The sequence below is a fragment of the Harmonia axyridis genome, chromosome 2 (genome assembly GCF_914767665.1).
Source record: "Harmonia axyridis chromosome 2, icHarAxyr1.1, whole genome shotgun sequence".
Classification (NCBI taxonomy): domain Eukaryota; kingdom Metazoa; phylum Arthropoda; class Insecta; order Coleoptera; family Coccinellidae; genus Harmonia; species Harmonia axyridis.
This window is the reverse complement of record NC_059502.1, coordinates 58,559,955-58,581,767: the sequence shown is the minus strand read 5'-3', so window position 1 is coordinate 58,581,767 and position 21,813 is coordinate 58,559,955. Positions and strand designations below refer to the sequence as shown.

The following is a 21,813-nucleotide window of genomic DNA, read 5'->3' as shown; positions in this document are numbered from 1 at the left end:
GCTTCTGGAAGTTCTGAGGTCAATGTAAGACCACAGGGCTTACAAAAACCTACGATATAATCTATCCAATGTATGCAAATTTCGATTTTTGCGAAATTTTACCTATCTAGCATAGAATTTATCATCAAAAATTCATAAATAAGTTAAAAAATTCAAAACTATCAATAAAATTAACAAAAATCAATTCGCATTAGAGGTTGAGTATATCTCATTACAGAAAAAACATTGTTTCATCATTTCATTTATTGAAAATATGAAAAATATTCAAATATACAAAATTTACAACTTCATATCATTTATACACAACCACTTGGAATGAATAATTCTATAAATCAATATTTGAGAATTTAAAAATGGAAAGGTAACAAAAAAATACTATAATAATAGAACCAGAGCTGGAATTCTACTAATTTTTATCTATTGTTAACGTTACCAATCCATAATAATTAGAGAGACCCCAACCCTGGTTTGAAAATAAAAACTGAAAAAAATAGAAAAATATATAGGTATTTGCACAAGGCATAAATAAATATTTGTATTCTTTAAAAATTTAGTTACTAAACTATTCTTGAGAAAAACATTTTTTGAAAGAAGCAGAGCCATGAACTTGATATTATTTATAGGGGTACAATTCTTTTTTGAGAGTTATTAGCTGTTAACTTCCATAACAAAGTTAGAAAGAGTCAACACTGATTTGGTAACATATTTTCTAACTTACCTGCATTACCTATAAATTGAAATTTGTGATATTTATCTCACTCTCAATACAATTCAATTAGGATTGAAGGATATTTTATATAATTGTTTGAATTAAATATTTCAAAACAAATTTCAATGAAAAAAAATTTTAAATTAAAATATGGGATTATGATAAATATAAACAGCATAATATTAATATAATCGCTTCTTACAAATTATAAATATTTGCCAACATTGATTCGATTTTCAACAAACAATTTGCAGCATATTATTACTTATAAAACAGTTTTCTCCAAGATTTATTTTGCTGCTAACGATTGTTGATGATTATAAAACAAATACACTAAAAAGAAAGATATAATTGACAACCTGATGGAACTCCATTTGCATCAAAAAACGAAAATGTTTGTTTCTATTAGAAATAGTTAATAAGTTACTAATTATATGAATATAACATAAAAATCAAACTAACAAATATAAATTAACCGAACTGTTAAATCTGCTTCACAATAAGTTAATTTGTGCATTATTCATAGATATTCTATTAATCGGCTCTCCTTGGTTTTCGTTTTTTCATTTTATTTGGTGTTGTATTAGCTTTATAATTCTGGTCAGAATCAGAATCTGTATGCTTGCCCCCATCTGACTGACTGGCATCATCAATCAAGTCGTCTCTAATATCTTCATCGGCCTAGTCAGAAAACCATATATTACTACTACTGGTTGATTTTGATGACTTCAAATTTTTAAGAAATATGACTTAAGTATGGAAAATAATGGGAATTATGCAAAACTAAATATATGTTTATAATTTATCCAAATTAATTTATTAGTAAATCCCTTTCAAAATAATCAAACACTTCAACAAGTAATCAAATAAAAGCATTTTTACGAGCATTTTTAAACTTGTCCCGAATCCTTTTTTGTTTCCCATGGAGTAAAATTTCCTAATATATATTTGAAATGATGTTAAACTTTCTTTTCAAATCGAACTTACCAATTCATCACCGGAATCTTTTGCTTTTTCTTTTTTTGCACTCGTGTTAGACTGGACGCTCATTTGTTTTGGGGGATAGATAAGATCAAGTAAACATACAAGGACCTAAAAAAATGCATATTCAATACAAAACCAATAAGACTTCATTAATTCAAGGAAGTGAACTCTTTTGACCCTGATTAACAATTTTGAAAATTCAAACAATATCAACTTCATTTAAAACTTCATAATATCAACTTGGAAAATTCCCAACTCACCAATCCAAGTATGGCACCCATCAAAATAGTAGCAATTGCAAAAATCAAATATGAGCCCCAAGTTGGTAGGCCAAAGTCTTCTGTCATTTTATTATGGAGGTCCTGTAAGAATAGTAAAATATGCTAAAAATAAGGATATTTTTGTTCCTATTTTATGATAACATACTCTCAAATTCTGAGACAGTTTGAAGAATGAAGACACAATAGTCATTTGAAGAGAATTAGGAGATTTCCATGATGGAACAGGTTCAACTTGTTCATATTTTTTTTCTTCAATAAAAGTCATGAAGGATTCTGAATCCCTAGTACCCTTGTATTGTCTGAATTCTCCATTTAATACACTGAAAATTGTTAAATTAGAAAAAACATCATAAATCAGAGATTAATGATTAATCAAAGATTTGTTCAATTAGTTATCATTATACAGGATGAGTCTTTGACTTTTTTCCGATTTGGGCTAGATGAAAAGATATAGCCATTTTAAATTTTCAAAATGAGCAATGCCACCCCTGGAAACCTGCACTTTAGAGTTTTTCCAACCATAAGAAAAATTCCCTTCAGAATACAGGCTAATTCTATAGTCTATGTAGCTTGAAGAATTCTGTGTTCAGAGATATAAAGGGCTAGTTGCATCATTTGACTAAACATTGATTAAAAATTTAAACGTTGATTACTCTATGATTTCTCAAGAGAAATCAGAAATTAATCAATGTTTGGGCAAATGGTGCAACTGGCCCTAAAAAACACTGTTAAGTTTTAAGGTTATGTTATACATGACCTTGTTTACTAAATAAATATCTTCAAACATTTAAAGAAACGTAACAAAATATTGAATTTCCATACATAATTTCAAGAAATTTAAGGCAATTGAGGGTAATTATTATTATTATTATTATTATAAACATGTAGAAAAGGTATATGACCTTGAGACCCTCGAAAGACGTTCAATTTTCTACGTCAAATTGGCAGCTATGTTGCCAGATTGAAAATAGCATTTATTTATTCATTATTATTAGGTTAGGCTTATGTCAAACAGAGGGCTGTGTGATGATGATATATTACTACCATTCAATTCGTAGCTCCTAATTTTCAATAAACTTCTTAAAAATAAACATTTACTTCAAAAAATTTATTTGAATATTTTTATCATTTTGTTCGTAGAGCTTACGAAGGAATGAACTAAGCAAAGAAAACCTTTCCTAATAAGTGCTCCTTTCAATTCACAAAAAAGATCCATAATTACATTTGGCTTAGAAAATTATATACGTGAATTAATTATCATGTTGATATAACAATAACAATAATATAAATAACCACTCCATTTGAATTTCTGTCAGTGGCCAATGCATATCCATAAACATCTTGGCTGCAGAATGAATTTTTTTGTAGCATCAACAGTCGTATTCAGAATTAGAAAAAATATTTAGAGATAAAGATATTATTATAACTGTCGCGACCGATGTCGAGAATTAGAGAAATACTTCTTACTCTACTTTAATTGCCTGATTAATTTTTCAATCTGGCAACCTAGATGGCATTTTGATGTAGCAGATTCGAGGGCCTCAAGGTCATATACCTATTCTACATGATTACCCAATTGAGCAGTACTACCCAAAAAATTCATCAATTTTTCAGTTTTCACTAGTCGCATGATCTTATGATTAAATACACAGAACTGACAGAATACAATATATTATAGATTATAAAAAGGAGGTATATTTTAAACAGCCAATAAGCCATCTATTTTGAAGAAATAGTTGAATCTGACAATAAAAAATGTGGTGCAACAGAAATGAGAGATTCAACTCGAGTTGAAAAATAATATTTGGTTGAATTCTTTGGTGCACAATACTGCGAGAAAACTATAAAAGATTTATTTTTATTTCATTAACTGATACTGTTCTATTGCTTTAGTGACTATAAAAAGTCTAAGTCCAAATATAAATCAGCTGCATCAAACAAAATTTGATAATAAAATCAAATTATCCAATTTCAATTAAATCACTCATCATACAAGAATCATGTACACTTAATAACTAGATGGAAAAGATAGTACCAAAAAAATATTTGAGAATCACAATATTTCATTCAATACAAATGCCATCATTCGAAATAGTATCTTATTTATGTTGAAGTGAATGAACACTTTAATCATACGGAGCAAAAAAGTTATGGTATTTTTTGTCATAATTTTTACTCACTGAAATATAGTTGGAAGTGCAGTGACCATGAACCGCCCACTCAATCCTGGACTTGTTATAACATTCACCTTTCCTACTTTAATTCCCAGAGCAGAAGATTGTGTAGCAAAATTTTTCCAAATTTCCTCCAATGCCTTACATGCCGGACACCATGGTGCATAGCTACAATAAATGGGACAATAAAATCTTATTTTCAAAACATTTATAACACATATTTTTATGACTAAGCTTCTTTTTTGGAAAATTTCGAACCTTTAATCTAGAAATTAAACTTGAGATTGTTGTTCAATGTTTTTTATTCCCACTTTTCTAGGCCTCTGTAAGAATTCTCTAAAGCTTGTATGAATGAGGAGAAATGGTTGTTTCTTTGTAGGCTTCTTAATTGTTTACCCAATAGCAAATGGTTTGTGGGTTTTCTATAGAGAAAACGATAGAGTAGTAGTTTAATATGTAGAACCAATAATAACAATATGTTGTGACTCTGAACAGCTGATGCAAACATAAGTCTGCCCCTATGTTGCAGTCATTATTATTCATCAGTAGAAAGAAACCTAATATTTCAGTGAGAATACATCCAATCCAGTTGAATTTTGTGTTTAGATGTTTATAGGCTATTCATTTATTATTATACATATTATTTATTCATTATTCATTTTAAGTATAAAATGATGTCAGATCTAGTGAGATTTTAGAACTAAAATCTTTCTGTTTCTACTTGAAGTGCTCACAAAATCTGGGCATATTTACTTGCCCTACTGTTGTCATTAATGCACAATGTTGAGGATGTATCATTCTTATTGTGAAATCAAATTTGAGGCCTTCATTTCTTTCTTTCAAAATTGGTTTGGTTTGATAACTCGAATAATATAACACTACGCAATACCATGCTAATCCGACAGTTCTCTTGAAGGTTTGAAGTGAACAAATATACAAAATCATTTCAAGAATGATTTAGGTTGCTTTACTATCATAAACCGAAACACCAATATTTATCCTGAGCAAAAAATATCAAATACATATTGTAGAGAACTAGTTTGCAGAAATCCAGTGTAAAGTTGCAATCTATAACTAGAAACCTATGAAAATACTAGCAGCAGTTATAGGCTGAAGAATTTAGACCATAGCTAGAATGAACTTACTCTGTCGACCAATATTTCTCTTTAAAACTATGCAATATATTAATAAGTAAACTTGCTGTTTCACAAGAACCGTACTATATTTTCAGAGAGCATTGAAATAACATTATGATGAAAGTAACGTAAGTTGATTGACTGTCAGTTTCCTGAAAAAAATCAGATCAAAACTGTCAAAAATCAACAGAGTAATGAACTTTTACTTGTTAAGAGTTGTTTTATATTCTTCCTCATATAAATACATCAGCAAACTTATTAGTTTTTACGGAATTGTGAATTAGTCGGCCCAGCCTCCAGTAGCAGTTAATTAGCCCAAAAAGAAGCATTGTGAATTCACTGAATTTATTTCAAGCAAATATTTGATCTCATTTTGATTCAGTTTCCAGTTTGAAATTCAATACTAAATGTTACAGACAAATTCTTCTTGGAAAAATACTCACAACTCAACCATCCATTCATTTTTCAACATATCAGTCCAGTTATCTTCATTTAATTCTATTACTGTCTTTTGAGCTCCTACATGACTCAGAAAAGTACATAATCCAACAATAATAATTGATGAAAATATCACATTACTACTCGCCATGTTGTCTATTGAAATGCAAATATCACTTGTTAAGATTTCTAGCCGGCGTTTCCTTGACAATGAGTTTTCTATAACGATTTTGGTATTTCCAATACAATATTACATTTCGATTATATTCAACAATTTATTATAACATGGAATATATATCTAAACAATAGCATATTATTGAAGGAGACAGTAATCTGAGTAATCCACCGTTTTTATTTAATAAAGTCAAAATCTAAATAAATGAGTAAGAATTTGAAACGTCGTCAATAATTCCGCATCCGTGTTCTGTTCTGTCAACTCATCACTTGTATCCACAGAAAAAGAAAATGAAAAAGAAAAAGAAAATATAAAATAATCTGTAATCACAGAATACTAATATGATGAGTATTCCTACATTTTTCCTGAACAAAATAAAAATTCTACGGAAGAGAAGGGAAGAGATAGCCAATTTATAGGAAAGTAAGAAGTTTAATATTCGTTACATGCAAATTTTCTAGAATCTGGAACAATAACTTTATAGGAGCAAAATATAAGAAAAGAAAAAGTTAATACTTTAGTCATAGAATGAAATGATATTATTCGATAGCTTTGACGACTGTTTCAAGTTAACCTAAAAAAAGTAAAGAAGAAGTATATTTATTATTGTTAACATTTTAGTTGAAGAAATATATTATTGAGTTAAATTTCCTGATTGTTCTGAATTTTTTAAAATGAAGTTCAAAAATAAATCGAAAAATCACCAAGAAAATGATGATTTCGAAGACTATATTGAAGAATCACCAAAATGGTTTGAAAAGGTACTACATGTGCAACATTTGATATTCGATATTAACTTAATACTTTTTATTTAGGTTCCAAAATCCAATCATGCTTTCCCCAAAGCTACGGAACAACAAATTATCGAGTTGAAAGAAGAAGCTAAAATGTGTCTTGATTCAGAAACTGCAAATTACAATATTAGTAAGTTATATTTCTTAAACTGATTTTTACACTGCATTGAATTATTCTCAATGTTGTTTATTTCCACATTCATTAGATACAATATAATTAGGATCAGATGTTTGACAAAGTTTGAATAAAAATTATTGTGATTCTTATGTTCTGTAATAAAATAATTCAAAGGAAATTTTCTTTGTAGAAAACTCAAAAACTAACTCTAATTATCAGTGGATGAAAACAGTTATGAACAAAGGAACAGTGTCAGATAAAATTGCGTCTCATACAGTGATGATACAAAATGATCCGGTTCATAACTTGGAATTATTAAGAAGTTTCGTTGGAATGGTTAAAGTTGCAAAAAAAAAGGAATGCATTGGTGTTATGGGTAAGTTCCATTTTTTAATTAAATAATCTAGTTCATTAACTACAAAATTTTTACATCAATTCACTTGATAATTTTCAACACTTTCACTAATAGAACTCGAAAAGTGTACACCAATATAAAGGTGTTCCATGAAGCTAAAAAAATATAAAATAGAATTTTATTTTCTCTTATTTATTCCTCAGCTAAATAGAACTGTGATTTTACTTCTAGATGTACTAAATTAAAATGTTTTATGGCTGTCTTGTATATTGTTAACATATATTCTAGTTTTTCGAAAAACAGTAAATAATGTGCACTAACCTTATAATTCAATATTAGTTAACAGATAATTACTTGAATTTACCAAAGCCCACCATCAAACATTATACATCATTTACTTCTTTTGTTACTAAACTGTGATCAAATCATGTTAAACTTATTATTTTAAAAAATCTCCAGATTGATGAATTTAATATATATCCTGCCATTATTTCAGATGCTCTCACAGATCTATTTTTGGAAGATCTCCTTAAACCAGACGGAAAATTAGAGGCGTTTCACCAGAAACCATTATCTATATTGAATGATATTTCTTCCGGTAATGCAATAACGAGAAGAAAAATGTTGAGTATATGGTACTTTGAGGATCAGCTGAAAGAAATTTACAATACTTACATAGATGCTTTGAATACAGCAGCACATGATTCTGTTGATAACAATAAGGAAAAAGCTATAAGTGCACTATACAAACTTTTAGCTGGAAACCCAGAACAAGAAAAGGTGAGAACAAAATTCTGGAAATATAAAATAATGCAAGATTATTCAGAAATATTTCTCCATTTTCATTAATTTCTGTTTGTTTCAGAAATTATTAGCTTACCTTGTGAATAAATTAGGTGACCCATCTCAAAAAGTAGCATCCAAAGCGATATACTGCTTGGGGCAGCTTATTAGAACTCATTCTAACATGCAGGGTGTGATATTGAATGAAGTCGAAAAACTCATTTTCCGACCAAATATATCTACAAAGGCACAATATTATGGTTTATGTTATTTATCTCAGTTTTATCTGAATCATGAAGAAGATGAAGTAGCTAGGAGATTGATAAATGTCTATTTTGGTTTCTTCAAAGCTTGTGTTAAAAAGGTAGGATTTATTGATTTTCAGATATATTTCATATGCTTTTTTTCTGTTGAAGAATGAAACAGTTTCTTTAATAATAATTTTTGTTTAACCGGGTGATTTTTAGCAGAATGAGTCAAAAATCTTGAAAAAGGAACATCTTCCTTCCGGAAAAATGTTTAGAATAAAAGGTCAATGGTTTTGAGGGGAAAGTCCACTTATGTTAGAACCTCTTCCATTTAATTCCTCTTGTTTATGTTTGTTTGATGTTTGAATCAAAGTACACAACTCGAGGGACAGAATTCCTGCTTTTATCTTTTTATGGTTGATATAGAAATTATTAATACAATACCCCCCTTGTGGGGGGGTATGTGGGTCAACTTTGGAATTTCAAATGAGAATCTTTGTTTTTCGTTGCAGATTCGTATTCTATGGCAAAAAAATATTTAAGTTTGGTTTGAACGATTTTTTCACGAATCGTCACAGGTGTCTCTGAAATCGAATTTAAATTTTTCATCTTAACGACCTTAATATATCTGTTCCATTCACATGGAATTTTAGTCATAAATTATCCAACTATTCCAAATAGTCTTTCAATTGATACATCCTTGTTATTTAATGGAAATTATTTCGAATCAAAATCAAATAATTTCACTATTTTCAAATGACAAATGACATTACATGTATTGAAAACAAACAGTTCAGTAGAAAACGTCTGAATTTCATATGAATGATTAATGGAACAGATACATTAAGGTCATACAGACGAAAAATTCAAACTCAAATGCAAAACCATCTGTGATGATTTGTGAAAAACTGTTCATACAAAACTTTTGTGTTTTTTGCCGTAGAATACGAATCTCCATTAAAAAGAGGGGTTACAATTTGTAATTCCGAAGTTGAACCCTGTAACCTCTCAAACCATCAATATTATATTCGAAAAACATTTTACCGTAAGACCTTCTTTTTGAGATTTTTTACTGATTCTACTTAAAAAATCAATCTGTGTAATATTTTGTCAACATACCATTTTATTTTCATAGGGAGAAATTGATAGTAGAATGATGTCTGCCCTATTGATGGGAGTTAATAGAGCTTATCCTTATGCTAAATTGGAAGAGAAAGTCATTGCTGAACATTTGGATACAATATATAAAATTGTACATTTGGCAAACTTTAATGTCAGTTTACAAGCACTGTGTCTTCTTTATCAAGTGTCTGACTTTACGAATAATGTGGCAGATAGGTAAGTACTAATGAAACTTTTTTGTAAATTATAGAATCCACCATAATTTATTTAATTTTCCAGGTATTATTCTGCTTTGTATCGAAAATTACTTGACCCCAAAATCATTACCACGAGTCATCAAGCCATGCTATTGAATTTAATATACAAATCTCTTCTGAAGGACACTGAATTGAATAGGGTTAAAGCAATTGTGAAAAGATTACTACAAGTAAGTATATTTTATATTTAATTGTACAAATTGACTCGCTGAAAAAAATAATTGAATTCGCTAGAAAAATTATGAATAACAACTGAGAAGTGGAATTTATTTCTCGATTTTTAAATATATCCAAGTATTGAATGCATAATTTTATAGGATTTGAGTTAGGGAAAATTTTAAGAAAGAATCGCAATATACAGGGTGTACTGTAAAGACCATGTCAAACCAAGGGAGAATGTAGATCAAAGGATAACCCACCTGCTATGACAAAATTCCCATTATAAAAGTCTTACTGTTTTCGAGATTTTTTTTTTGGAAATAATGAATTTTTGCCCCTTTCAATAGTTTTGTCCTTATGGTTGGTTCCATTTTAACACCTTTTTGGTTAATTTCTTCAGTAAAATATTGCTGAAGAATGATTTTAACCATTACATTAAAAACATCCTCCAAACATTTTAAAGGGGGGCTATGAGAAATATTTTTATTGGAAATTTTGGTAGTGGATTATTTTGTTCATGAAGTTTAGCCCATCGTAGTGGAACCAAAATGTATTGAGCTACTGCTGCACATTAAACCAATAAATTGTCTATTTTATAGTGATTTCAAAAAGGTATCACACGAGGCATTTGTTATTCAAAGAGAAAAGATGTGGCTGTTTTTATCCAAATATGTACGTTTCTAACAAAATCAAGTTTGTCAATTCTGTTAAGAAATCTTCGATATTGCATTACTTAGTGAACAATGGCAATTGTTTATGTGCGAAAATATTACTCGCATAATTATCACCTCAACGAAATTCAATTTTGCCGGCAAATTTTGTGAAAACATTATGCAGATCCAGATTTTTTTAATAAGATCATTTGGAGCGACAAGTCTTCCTGTACCAAGGATTGGTAGGTGGTCTTTACGGGACACCCTGTATACATAGTTGTTCTCCATTTTCAAAAGTCCAATATAGTTTCAGGTTTATGAATTTTTCAGTAGTACTTTCTGAATACAAGACGTTTTCCAATACAAGGTTTTATTTTGAATAGCTCGCTATTTTGGCAACTTTCATCATTTGACTAGTAAAAACTACCCCATTACTAAAATTGAAACGATGCATGCTTCAACAACGCATTGAAATTGTCAAAATTTCTACAAAAATGGTAAAAATTTTACAGTCGCAAATCACAAAATTAATGCCATTTTGGGTTCTTGTGAAGCACCTTGTCGGCCGGCAATAGTGAAACTGTTGAAATAATTTGAACTTTTAAAAAATGAATAATAAAAATCAATATCAAAATGAAACCTCTTATTGGAAAACCCTTTATGAGCGTTACAACTTCAAACCAACAATCAGCTCTCTTAGCCCAAGTTCACTCAGTACCCTACAAATCCAAGTCGTTTCTATTGTGAAATTTGGTGAAAAATTTGCAATGTTTTTCAAATGATATATAACATCGCTTACTTTCATCTTATGAATTTCTAGTTTGAAAATCTTCATCTGGTAACAGCTTTAAGTTAAACTATGTAATTAGAATTCCATACAATTCAAAAAAGCAGTTGTATATTGAAGTGACTGATGAATAATATGTTCTCTTTCAGCTTTGTCTCCATTTAAATACAAGTTTCACTTGTGGGATCCTCTACCTTATTTCCCAACTCATAAACAAAAGAGCTGGTCTGCACTCTGTTATTCAAAAACAAGCTTTACCTCATTTGATTGCGGAAGATGTAAAAGTAGACTTTGAGGCAGAAATAAAAGATGAAATTCCATCAAATGTAAGTATATATAAATAGTAGTTTTGGTTTTGTTTCCCTTTTGTCATTGTTCGGAAGATGGTATGACAAGATGCGCCTGGCCTCATTCAAGTTTAGATATTTTTTAAAATGAAGGAAGTTGTTCCTAAAAAATGTAATATAAAAAAAATATACAAAATGCAGCTATTGTAAGGATACCATCTGAATATTCCTCAGCAGGGTGTTTTGGAGGTTAAATGTAGCATAATTCTTAGCATTCTTAGTAAATTCAGATAAGTGACACTCAGATAAATATTTTTCGTCAAATTTTTTTCATATCATTAAGCTATAATAGTCCATTAAAGTTCAAAACATATAATAATATATAAACACACCAAACATTTCCTATATGTTGAGATAAACTTTTTTGTAATGTAATATTTTGTTGCATTGCATAAATTTAAAAACATATCATTAAATTTCTAGTCCCAAGATGAACCCTTGAGTACTGAAAAACCTGATACGCCTGATTTGAATAATTCCACTGTAATTATCGTTGATGAATCTCCTGTAGAAAAAAATGAGGCAGATAGAAACCATAAAAACAAATCTGGTTTGTACCACAAGAATATTAAAAGGGAAAAAAATTATGAATACAATGCTCTCGTTAGGAATCCCCTCTTTGCCGGAGCTGAATATTCAGCATTTGTAGAATTGAATTATTTGAGGAAACATTTCCACCCTACAGTTTCTCTATATGCGAATAATATATTGAATGGTAAGTAGCAACATCACTTATTCAATAATAATTATTATTATTGCATATTATATACATTATATTAACTTGATTATAAAGGGTGTTTTTTTCGAGGTATATAACTTTAAGTTGGCATTACTGTTCAAGATGGCGACCGATTTAACAGCTGTCAAGTGATTTATTTTCAGTTTGGTTTGGCAATTCATCATGAATAGACTCACGCCTGAACAACGCTTGCAAATAGTGCAATTTTATTTCGAAAATAATGGTTCTGTGCGGAATACGTATCGCGCAATACATCCATTTTATTTTGTTTAGCGATGAAGCGCACTTCTGTTTGAATGGCTACGTCAACAAACAAAACTGCCGCATTTGGAGTGAAGCTAATCCTCAAGTGTATGTCGAAACACCGTTACATCCAGAAAAACTGACTGTTTGGTGCGCTTTATGGGCTGGTGGAATCATTGGTCCGTACTTCTTCAAAAACGATGATGGCCAGAACGTGACAGTCATTGGTGATCGGTATAGAGCCATGATTACTAACTTTTTCATTCCTGAATTGAACAACCATGATGTCGAGGAGCTGTGGTTCTAACAAGACGGCGCAACATGTCACACAGCTCGTGCCACAATCGATTCATTGAAAGACACCTTTGGTGACCGCCTAATTTCACGTTTTGGACCTGTGAATTGGCCTCCAAGATCTTGTGATTTAACACCGCTAGACTTTCTGTGTGGCTATGTAAAGTCATTGGTCTATGCGGATAAGCCACAAACCCTTAACCATTTGGAAGATATCATTCGCCGTGTTATTGCCGATAGACGGCCACAAATGTTGGAAAAAGTCATCGAAAATTGGACGTCCAGATTGGACTACATCCGAGCCAGCCGTGGCGGTCATATGCCAGAAATCATATTTAAAATGTAATGCCACAAGATTATCTTTTGGATAAATGAAATTCATGTCAATCGAATAATCCATCGTTGATTTATTGCAATTTAAAGTTCTATAGCTCTAAAAAAAACACCCTTTACAACCTCAGAAAAATTACAGTTCATTTAATTTTTTTGAAGTAGGTATTAATAACTATGTGTGATGAATTCAAAAAATTGAATTTGATTCAATTGTTCTTTTCTTATTGTTTTATGTTATAAAAAAATATGAAACAATGACAATTTCTAAAAATTGTATGGTCTTAGGATATGCAATTAAGGAGATTTCATTTTTTCTTGAAAAAAGGACAGTTACAAATAAAAACCAAGATACAAAAGAAAATTATATTAAGTTAACTGATCACACAATAATATAAGAACAAAAAATCAGTGATATCCTTTTTTTTTTCTGAATTATTTTTCAAGGGGCTGTTGGGGACTCCGCACAATTAATTTAATAAATTGGATCAAGTCAAGACTATATTAGCTTTTTAACCTAACAAATTAAAATGAACTTAGATGAAGAGTTTTCTTCAGGAAATATAAATTTTTAATATGCAGACCTAGTACTATAACAATCATTTATATCACAATTACATAAGTTACATCATCTACAGCTACAAATCAACAAAATTTCATCTCATCGTAATTATTTTGAAACCACAAAATCATTAACATTTTTCCAGGCGAACTCATAAAATATCAAGGAGACCCACTAAAAGATTTCATGTTAATCAGATTTCTAGATAGATTTGTGTTCAAGAACCCTAAACTACCAGATGAACTGCAAAGTGGATCGCATCCAACTTTTGGAAAGAGAAAATCTTATAAACCAAAAGGAGTGAAGTCGTTATCCGTAACTTCAGCGGAATATTTACATACTAATGAGTATAACATTCCAGTAGATGAGAAGTTTTTATATATGTGAGTACAATTAGTTTTTAAGCTTTGGTATTTAGTTTAACTATAATGTTTATCACCTTCTTTCTCTAAGTATTTTTTCTAGTTCTACTGTAAAATTAATGATGGACTGATCAATTCTCATTTAAATCAAGAATTGAAGTGTTTACTTGACTTTTATAAAATTTATCTCTTTATTTTCAGAAAGTTGGAAAAAAAACATACTTTTCACAACATATATGTAAATTTACTAAAATGTTCTTTCTTTCACATACTTGTAGCACAAAGGTACTTTACACTATTTGCTCTAATTATTCGGCACATCTGTTCATTCTGCCATACCTTGTGGAACAAAATTGTACGGGAATATCTCAGTTTCACACAGATTTCATGGTTTTATTTCATTATAATATGTTGGTACTCGAAACTCTCCTGTCACTGATTTATCTATTATCTGTCAAAGTTGTGACAGGAAACAGTTCTGCCAATCAAAAATTTTCAATGCAAAAATCACTAAACGATATTTATGGAAATACTGCAATAATCTCAATAAAAATTCAGTGAATTAGAGAAAATAATGTATAATACTCGTGAAGAAGGTTCATTCTAACAATCTTCATGCCTTGTTTTTGAATTTTAAACTAGTGGAAGAATATTAATGTCTTATGGGGATTTATTAGAACCATATTTGATTTAAATAATGCTTATCTGATTAATATCAGAATGTAAACATTATAAGAAAGGAAACAACAAATTATCTGATTTTAAAATAAAAAAGTTAATGATAGTTTTTTTTAATATCAGGTATCTCCAGAAAAAATATGTCAAAAAAAATATGGATGATGACGAAGACAGTGATGTTGATTCTGTAGCAAGTGATGAGTTTGAAGAAATGCTCGAAAAAATGGCCGGAAAACCTAAAGAAGATATCGATTTCATGGAAGATATAGGAGACAGACTGAAAAAACAGAAGAATAAATCCAAAACCGAAGGTATTTTATTATCAATTATACATTTTTTCAATGCCTTGATGTATTTATTATATATAATTGAAGTGATTGTTTGGTCTCGCAACTACGTTCCTGTAAATATCAATAAAGATTTCTTGATTCGTTTTTGAGTTACAGGGCATTTCTAAAAAATTACTGTTTCTAATATTTCACTTTATCTTGATAAGTGTTTGAGATATCAATTTTTGTATGAGTTTACTGATACTGATTCCACAGCTGATACTAAAGTGGTCCACTCACCGAACATAAGTGTCATCAAATAGTATGATCTATGCAGTTTTAATATTTTTTTTAAGACTAACATCAAAACTTTTCTTGGGGAAAGTCGATTTATCTCAGAGGAGATTAACTTTCTGCATGTCCTGTGGATAGTACCTGTATCTGTACAGTGTGAGGAAAAGTTCGCATGAAAATTAATACTGAAAAGTACTACTTTGCTTATGCTTGTAGGAAAAAATATTTTCATTTCTAAAATTTTACATTTGAATTTATTTCAAATGTGTTAAAAAATTGTACTGTGAAACCCTACAATAACCTATTTGGTTTTTTTTTCTATCTTGTAAAGTTAAAGCAGTATGTGGGGGACAAAAAATGAACAGACCACACAGCATTTCAAAATATGTTTTTTGTGCTGTATAAAATATGTAAATAAGATATAAATAATTCATTCTCCTTTCAGACGACGATGATAGTGATTTGGAAGATGAAGAAGATTTGGAAGAAGAGGATGAAAATTTAATGGAAGATGATGAAGGTAATAATTTTTTTTAAATTTGGAATGCGTAAATATAATTCATTTGATGAAATAAATCTACAAAGGGAGTTATAGATTTTTATGTTACTTAATATTAATACTAATAACACTTATACATTGTCATTTCTACTATTTCAATTTTTCTAGATTTGGAAGATGACGAGTATGGAAATTTAATGGAAGATGGCGATGAAGGTAATTTAAAAGATTTATATATTATTATATTTTGTTTTTCCTTGAGAGTTCCATCAGGTTTTTCATGCGATAAGTGCACCTAACTTTTTACATTATTCTTCAAACAATTTCATATCGACGATTAAAAGACATAAGCGAAAACTAGCAAACTTCACAGTAGAGGGAAAAATATTCTAAAAATTAAAATAAAATCCTCTACAAATTGGTTGGTCGATCGATTTTTCTGTGAGAATACTCATTGAATCTATTCTGAAGTCATATTATTCATAATTTTCAAAATATTTTATAGTAGTGTCAATTTATGAAGCTTAAACAATTTAAATAAATCAGGTTGAACAAGTGTGTCACATCGCTTTTGTGTTTCAACCGTCAATAGTTCAAATATCCTTGTGTTTAATTTGGATAAATTATCATTATTCAGTCCTCCACATGATGAAATTCTAAAAAAAAGTACCTATATTTTCTTGAATGTGAATTTGATAGGGGTAGAAAATTCTGAATTTACAATTTATTCAATTTCTTTTCTTCTTTCAAAACCAAACCCGCGAAAATATTTAAATAATCATTGCTTTATCCGAAAGAATCAATAATCGTGTTTAGTAAAAAACAAGTGTATATCAATATTGACTTAAAATTATTACTTTCAACCCAATTTAATAATTCAGTTATATTATAAAGGTTTATTTTCTCATTTCAAGATTTGCTGAAGGACTTAGAAGATGATGAAGATGAAGAAATCATGTTTAGTGATGAAGATGAACCGAATAATAAAAAACAAAACAAGAAGAAAGAAAAGGTTCAATCAGTTTTTGCACCTGCAGAGGAGTTTGCTGAATTACTTGAAGATGAAGGTAGTTCTTATGGTAAACCTGGTAGTTCAAATACGATGTCTAATAAGGATAAATCAAGTAAGTACCAACAAATAATTCATGCATTTATTTAAAATGTTTAGCAACCCTATTGCCAAATATATAGGGTGTTTTTTTTCGAGGTATATAACTTTAAGTTGGCATTACTGTTCAAGATGGCGACCGATTTAACAGCTGTCAAGTGATTTATTCTCAGTTTGGTTTGGCAATTTATCATGAATAGACTCACGCCTAAACAACGCTTGCAAATAGTGCAATTTTATTTCGAAAATAATGGTTCTGTGCGGAATACATATCGCGCACTACCTCCATTAGCGATGAAGCGCACTTCTGGTTGAATGCTACGTCAACAAACAAAACTGCCGCATTTGGAGTGAAGCTAATCCTCAAGTGTATGTCGAAACACCGTTACATCCAGAAAAACTGACTGTTTGTTGCGCTTTATGGGCTGGTGGAATCATTGGTCCGTACTTCTTCAAAAACGATGATGGCCAGAACGTTACAGTCAATGGTGATCGGTATAGAGCCATGATTATTAACTTTTTCATTCCTGAATTGAACAACCATGATGTCCAGGAGCTGTGGTTCCAACAAGACGGCGCAACATGTCACACAGCTCGTGCCACAATCGATTTATTGAAAGACACGTTTGGTGACCGCCTAATTTCACGTATTGGACCTGTGAATTGGCCTCCAAGATCTTGTGATTTAACACTGCTAGACTACTTTCTGTGGGGCTATGTAAAGTAATTGGTCTCTGCGGATAAGCCACAAACCCTTGACCATTTGGAAGACAACATTCGCCGTGTTATTTCCGATATACGGCCACAAATGTTGGAAAAAGTCATCGAAAATTAGATGTCCAGATTGGACTACATCCGAGCCAGCCATGGCGGTCATATGCCAGAAATCATATTTAAAATGTAATGCCACAAGATTATCTTGCGGATAAATGAAATTCATGTCAATTGAATAATCCATCGTTGTTTTATTGCAATTTAAAGTTCTATAGCTCTAAAAAAAACACTCTTTATATATGTTCAACAATATTTCAGATAATAGATTTAAGAAAATTAGCATCAATGATCTCTTGATCATTGATGCTAATTTTCTTAAATCTCATCTTATACTGTTGCAAGTTGCATATCTACACCTTGTATGTTTTGGTATTGCATAATGGCCAACTTTACACTTGATCAGCTAGACCTACACTAGATCTCATCACTAAATTAACAATAATAACAAATAAAACTTTTTTACAGACAAAAAGCAAATAATGTGGGAAATGAACAGGAATCATGATTGGTCAAAAGAGAAGAAAAGGAAAAGAACTAATCAAAATAAGAATACCAAAAATAAAAGATTCAAAAAATAATTTAATGTTGTTTCAAAGATATGTTTGTGTATATATTGAATATAATTCTTGTGAAATTTGAAATAATTTTATTTATTATATTTCTCAGTTATAGTTGTATGGCATTTGTTGAGTAAATTCACCATATCTTCATATTTAGCTAAATTAGAAGCCTCTTGAACTGATAGCCATTTGAAATCTTGATGTTCATTAGACAGTGTTACAGTTACATTTTTATTGGTTAATTCTGCTAACCAATAGTAAACTGTTTTTGGTTTTCCTTTAACATCATAATTTAGTGTGAATTTTTCATTCTCAAAAACTTTAAAGTCAGACTTTGTGAATCCCGCTTCTTCTTTAGTTTCTCTGTATGCAGCCTCTAAATCGGTTTCGCCTGGATCTGTATGGCCTGTAAATAATTTAAATATTTCCAAATAGAGTTGAGATTTTAAGAGGATATATAAAAATGATAATAAATTTATCAATAGATGTCAAAAGCTTATTTAAACCAAAAAAACATTTGATTGAACTATTGTGTCCGAAACTCAAATAGATGATCCTGAACCTTTAATTAGGAAGAACGAAATCACCTCTGCAATGTAGGCCATATTGATGTTGGTTATCACTCCTTAAAATTATGCTTTATGTTTATTAATAAGCACAGCTAATCCAGAAAATAGGATAGATGGCAGGGTAACTACTTTAAGTGAAAGAAAAAAGATCTGCAAGCCTATTATATATTTTTTCTTGTATGAGAAAATAATGCGATCACATCAGAACCAAAGAAATTCAAGAATATTGGAAGGGAAATGATATTTTCTTGACGATAGATCTGATAAGGTTGAGATTTTCCATGTATATGTAGAAGAACAATTCCAAGCCATGTGCAAAATTTCATATTGATCGTCATCATCAAAACCTTGGAAATTTCAAGCAAATAAGAAAAAAAAACTAGTACTTGAATGACAACAGATCCGAATAAATTGTGATTTTGTATGAATGTATAGATTAACAAATGCAAACTTTGTGTAAATTTCCTGTAGCGTTATAAAGACCATAGAACATTCAAGGAGAATATAAAAAAAATCGGGAAAGCACAAATGTGAAGCAGGAGATGTACGTATATATTTTTATATTTGCTCTTATAGGCCTCGGTGAGATCTATCAGAAGCTCAAAAATGTGATTTATTAATCACTTCTCCTATATACCTTTATATGGTAACCAAGAGCGCAATTGGCTCATGAACCATGAGGGCTGAAAAACTCCTGACTTCATGACGGTGCTCATTTTTTTTCCTCTAGTGTATGCCCGGAATTTTCTAGAAACTACTACCATCTCGTTCGTTAATAACATGATAAAAGCAATGCATCGTAAAAAAGTGAAAAGTAAAAATTTGAACAAGGACATAAACCACATAAAAAAATTACTCCCGATAGAATTTATTGCTGCAAACCTTTAGGAGGTGTCCAATGATGTTCTCCATAAGAAGTTTGTAATAAGAGGAACTCAATTACTCCTGTAAATCTTCTGAAAATTACAAATCCAGCTGCTACTTTGGTCATGATCAAACTAAATTTTATCTGAACTCAAGGTAATAATCCTCTACACAATGTACTGATCTAGATAAATTATTATTTTGGGAAGGTTGCAAAGCACAGAAAACTTTTATTTTAATAAAATTAAAAACCATAGTAATCGTAATTTAATTTTTATTAGATCACATCATTGATTATAATCTTATTTTTATGTCTCTGAAATAACATAACAGATTAGTCTGTGATTACATCCTCCAATTTTCTCTGTGGTTGTCGTGTAACCTCAAAATGACATTTTGACATCAGCCATCAAAATAACATGTTTATGATATTGTGCAATAATATTACATTTATAATCTATCAGAGCTATTTTACATCATAATTAACAACTTCTGATATAGTGTGATATTTTTTTTTACGATATACTTTATTTTTATAAACGTAAAGCAGTTCTGGATGATGTTAAATGTGCCAGAAATACTTAACTTTTATCTTTAAGATTTCTTTCATCACTACATATCACTAAGGATTCGAATTTATCAAAAAGATGAATCCTGATCCTGATGAGTCTCGACCTGTGATTAAGGAGATTCTTTATGCGGGTACTAAAAAAATTTCTTTCCGTGAAGGAACAAAAATTTTTTTCCACTTTCAAACCAGAATATGCAACGCAGATAAAGTTTTATTAGATGATTCTAAAAAATTAGGACCAGGTAAACCTGTTGAACTCCTGATTGGAAAGAAGTTCAAATTAGAAATATGGGAGTCAATGTTAAGAGGTATGCTGTTGAATGAAGTCAGTAAATTTGTTGTTCTCAAATCTTTAGTACTTGAATACCCTTTTGTTTCGAAAGTTTTGAGAGATGTACACAAACCTAAAGAAGAAAGATATAATACCCACTGTTGTGCAATGACTCTTCAAACTGAAGGTATTGGGTATAATGATTTGAATGGTCTAATCAAAAAACCAGAAAATTTAGAATTCATCATGGAAATAATTGATGTTCAGCAACCAGAACAATATGAAAAAGAAACATGGCAACTATCTGAGATAGAACTGAAAAATCTTGTTCCAAATCTTAAAGAACAAGGAAACAATCAGTATAAATCAAAAAAATTCAAAGAAGCTTCTGAATTATATGCTAAAGCAATTGGGGTTTTAGAACAGCTGATGGTTAAAGAAAAACCACGTGATGAAGAATGGAATGAATTGAATGAACAAAAATTGCTGCTATTATTGAACTATTCTCAATGTCTTTTGAATATTGGAGATTTCTATGGTACGATTGAACATTGTACAACTGTTTTGAATTTCAAGAAGGATAATGTGAAAGCACTCTATAGACGAGGCAAAGCTCATGTCGGTGCATGGAATCCAGATAAAGCCAAAAGTGATTTCTTAAAAGTTATTGAATTGGATCCATCAATGGAAAGTACGATAAAAAAAGAATTGACTGAGTTAGATCGTTTGCTGAAGTTGAAAAATTCTGCTGATAAAGAAAAAATGAAAAAGTTATTTATGTGAATATAATTTTCATCTTTTTGAAAGTATCCTGAAATATTTGTACATTTGTATATTAAAGCATATTTATTTGTTATCTTGAAATTTATTATTTATTTCAATAAATATTCAATGATTTCTTCAGAATGAGAAAATGGAAATATTGTGGTTGTCTCATTCTCTTTTTCTTAGAAAAGAGATTCTTGTGCTCGCCGCAAAATGGAAGTATGTAGGACATATTAGATTACGGGGGTTATGAACAGAAAGGATAAATAAATTATGTATTATGTAAACCAATAGATTGGAAATTTGATGCTTTGACCGACGGGGATTCCCCGATACAGTCACCCCAAGTTACGTTCACTTTTTTATAGCCTAAATATCCAAGCGAAAGAGCTCACTGAGACCGTAGACGGTCGCCTGTACCTTACACCGACTGCATAAAATTACCAGATCAATAAAAAAAACCTATACTTATCAGTTATCGCTAACACAACGTTAATTCCACAATAATTACCCAACGATCTCCATGTTTATTTAAAGTTCG

At 30.2% G+C, this 21,813-nt stretch overlaps 4 protein-coding genes across 5 annotated transcripts; 2 read left to right on the top strand and 2 right to left on the bottom strand.

The window, feature by feature from the left end:
- Positions 1-225: 225 nt before the first annotated feature.
- Positions 226-6,163, bottom strand: LOC123674008 (thioredoxin-related transmembrane protein 1-like). 2 transcript variants are annotated; one of them, XM_045608808.1, is made up of 6 exons: positions 5,728-6,163; positions 4,155-4,316; positions 2,120-2,294; positions 1,954-2,055; positions 1,697-1,801; positions 226-1,390 (listed from the first exon to the last, which is right to left on the bottom strand). In XM_045608808.1, the coding sequence occupies exons 1-6, from the start codon at positions 5,871-5,873 to the stop codon at positions 1,244-1,246; spliced, it is 837 nt and encodes a 278-aa protein (XP_045464764.1). In that variant the 5' UTR covers positions 5,874-6,163; the 3' UTR covers positions 226-1,243. The 2 variants fall into 2 exon arrangements, with proteins under 2 accessions (XP_045464764.1, XP_045464763.1); XM_045608807.1 differs by having other exon boundaries at positions 1,954-2,076; positions 5,728-6,159.
- A 287-nt stretch (positions 6,164-6,450) lies between these two features.
- LOC123674004 (CCAAT/enhancer-binding protein zeta) lies at positions 6,451-18,277 on the top strand. Its single transcript, XM_045608804.1, has 15 exons — positions 6,451-6,658; positions 6,713-6,821; positions 7,000-7,185; positions 7,661-7,944; positions 8,030-8,311; positions 9,331-9,533; positions 9,597-9,744; positions 11,323-11,499; positions 11,944-12,235; positions 13,834-14,071; positions 14,852-15,039; positions 15,737-15,811; positions 15,959-16,006; positions 16,705-16,914; positions 18,138-18,277. The coding sequence occupies exons 1-15, from the start codon at positions 6,572-6,574 to the stop codon at positions 18,248-18,250; spliced, it is 2,640 nt and encodes an 879-aa protein (XP_045464760.1). The 5' UTR covers positions 6,451-6,571; the 3' UTR covers positions 18,251-18,277.
- LOC123674009 (bis(5'-nucleosyl)-tetraphosphatase [asymmetrical]) lies at positions 18,232-19,988 on the bottom strand. The gene is made up of 2 exons (XM_045608810.1): positions 19,684-19,988; positions 18,232-18,638 (listed from the first exon to the last, which is right to left on the bottom strand). The coding sequence occupies exons 1-2, from the start codon at positions 19,790-19,792 to the stop codon at positions 18,319-18,321; spliced, it is 429 nt and encodes a 142-aa protein (XP_045464766.1). The 5' UTR covers positions 19,793-19,988; the 3' UTR covers positions 18,232-18,318.
- Positions 19,989-20,049: 61 nt separating this feature from the next.
- LOC123674007 (AH receptor-interacting protein) lies at positions 20,050-21,363 on the top strand. Its single transcript, XM_045608806.1, has one exon. The coding sequence runs from the start codon at positions 20,313-20,315 to the stop codon at positions 21,288-21,290; it is 978 nt and encodes a 325-aa protein (XP_045464762.1). The 5' UTR covers positions 20,050-20,312; the 3' UTR covers positions 21,291-21,363.
- The last annotated feature ends 450 nt before the right edge of the window (positions 21,364-21,813 follow it).

Excerpts from the sequence above, each read along its gene's own strand:
- LOC123674009 (XM_045608810.1), bottom strand. The coding sequence starts at position 19,792 with ATGACCAAAGTAGCAGCTGGATTTGTAATTTTCAGAAGATTTACAGGA. Across the intron at positions 18,639-19,683 it reads TCATTGGACACCTCCTAAAG|GCCATACAGATCCAGGCGAA; the intron begins GTTTGCAGCAAT and ends AATTATTTACAG.
- LOC123674007 (XM_045608806.1), top strand. The coding sequence starts at position 20,313 with ATGAATCCTGATCCTGATGAGTCTCGACCTGTGATTAAGGAGATTCTT.
- LOC123674008 (XM_045608807.1), bottom strand. The coding sequence starts at position 5,873 with ATGGCGAGTAGTAATGTGATATTTTCATCAATTATTATTGTTGGATTA. Across the intron at positions 2,295-4,154 it reads GCACTTCCAACTATATTTCA|TGTATTAAATGGAGAATTCA; the intron begins GTGAGTAAAAAT and ends AACAATTTTCAG. Across the intron at positions 2,077-2,119 it reads AACTGTCTCAGAATTTGAGA|CATATTTTACTATTCTTACA; the intron begins GTATGTTATCAT and ends CCTTATTTTTAG.
- LOC123674004 (XM_045608804.1), top strand. The coding sequence starts at position 6,572 with ATGAAGTTCAAAAATAAATCGAAAAATCACCAAGAAAATGATGATTTC. Across the intron at positions 7,186-7,660 it reads GGAATGCATTGGTGTTATGG|ATGCTCTCACAGATCTATTT; the intron begins GTAAGTTCCATT and ends CCATTATTTCAG. Across the intron at positions 7,945-8,029 it reads GAAACCCAGAACAAGAAAAG|AAATTATTAGCTTACCTTGT; the intron begins GTGAGAACAAAA and ends TGTTTGTTTCAG.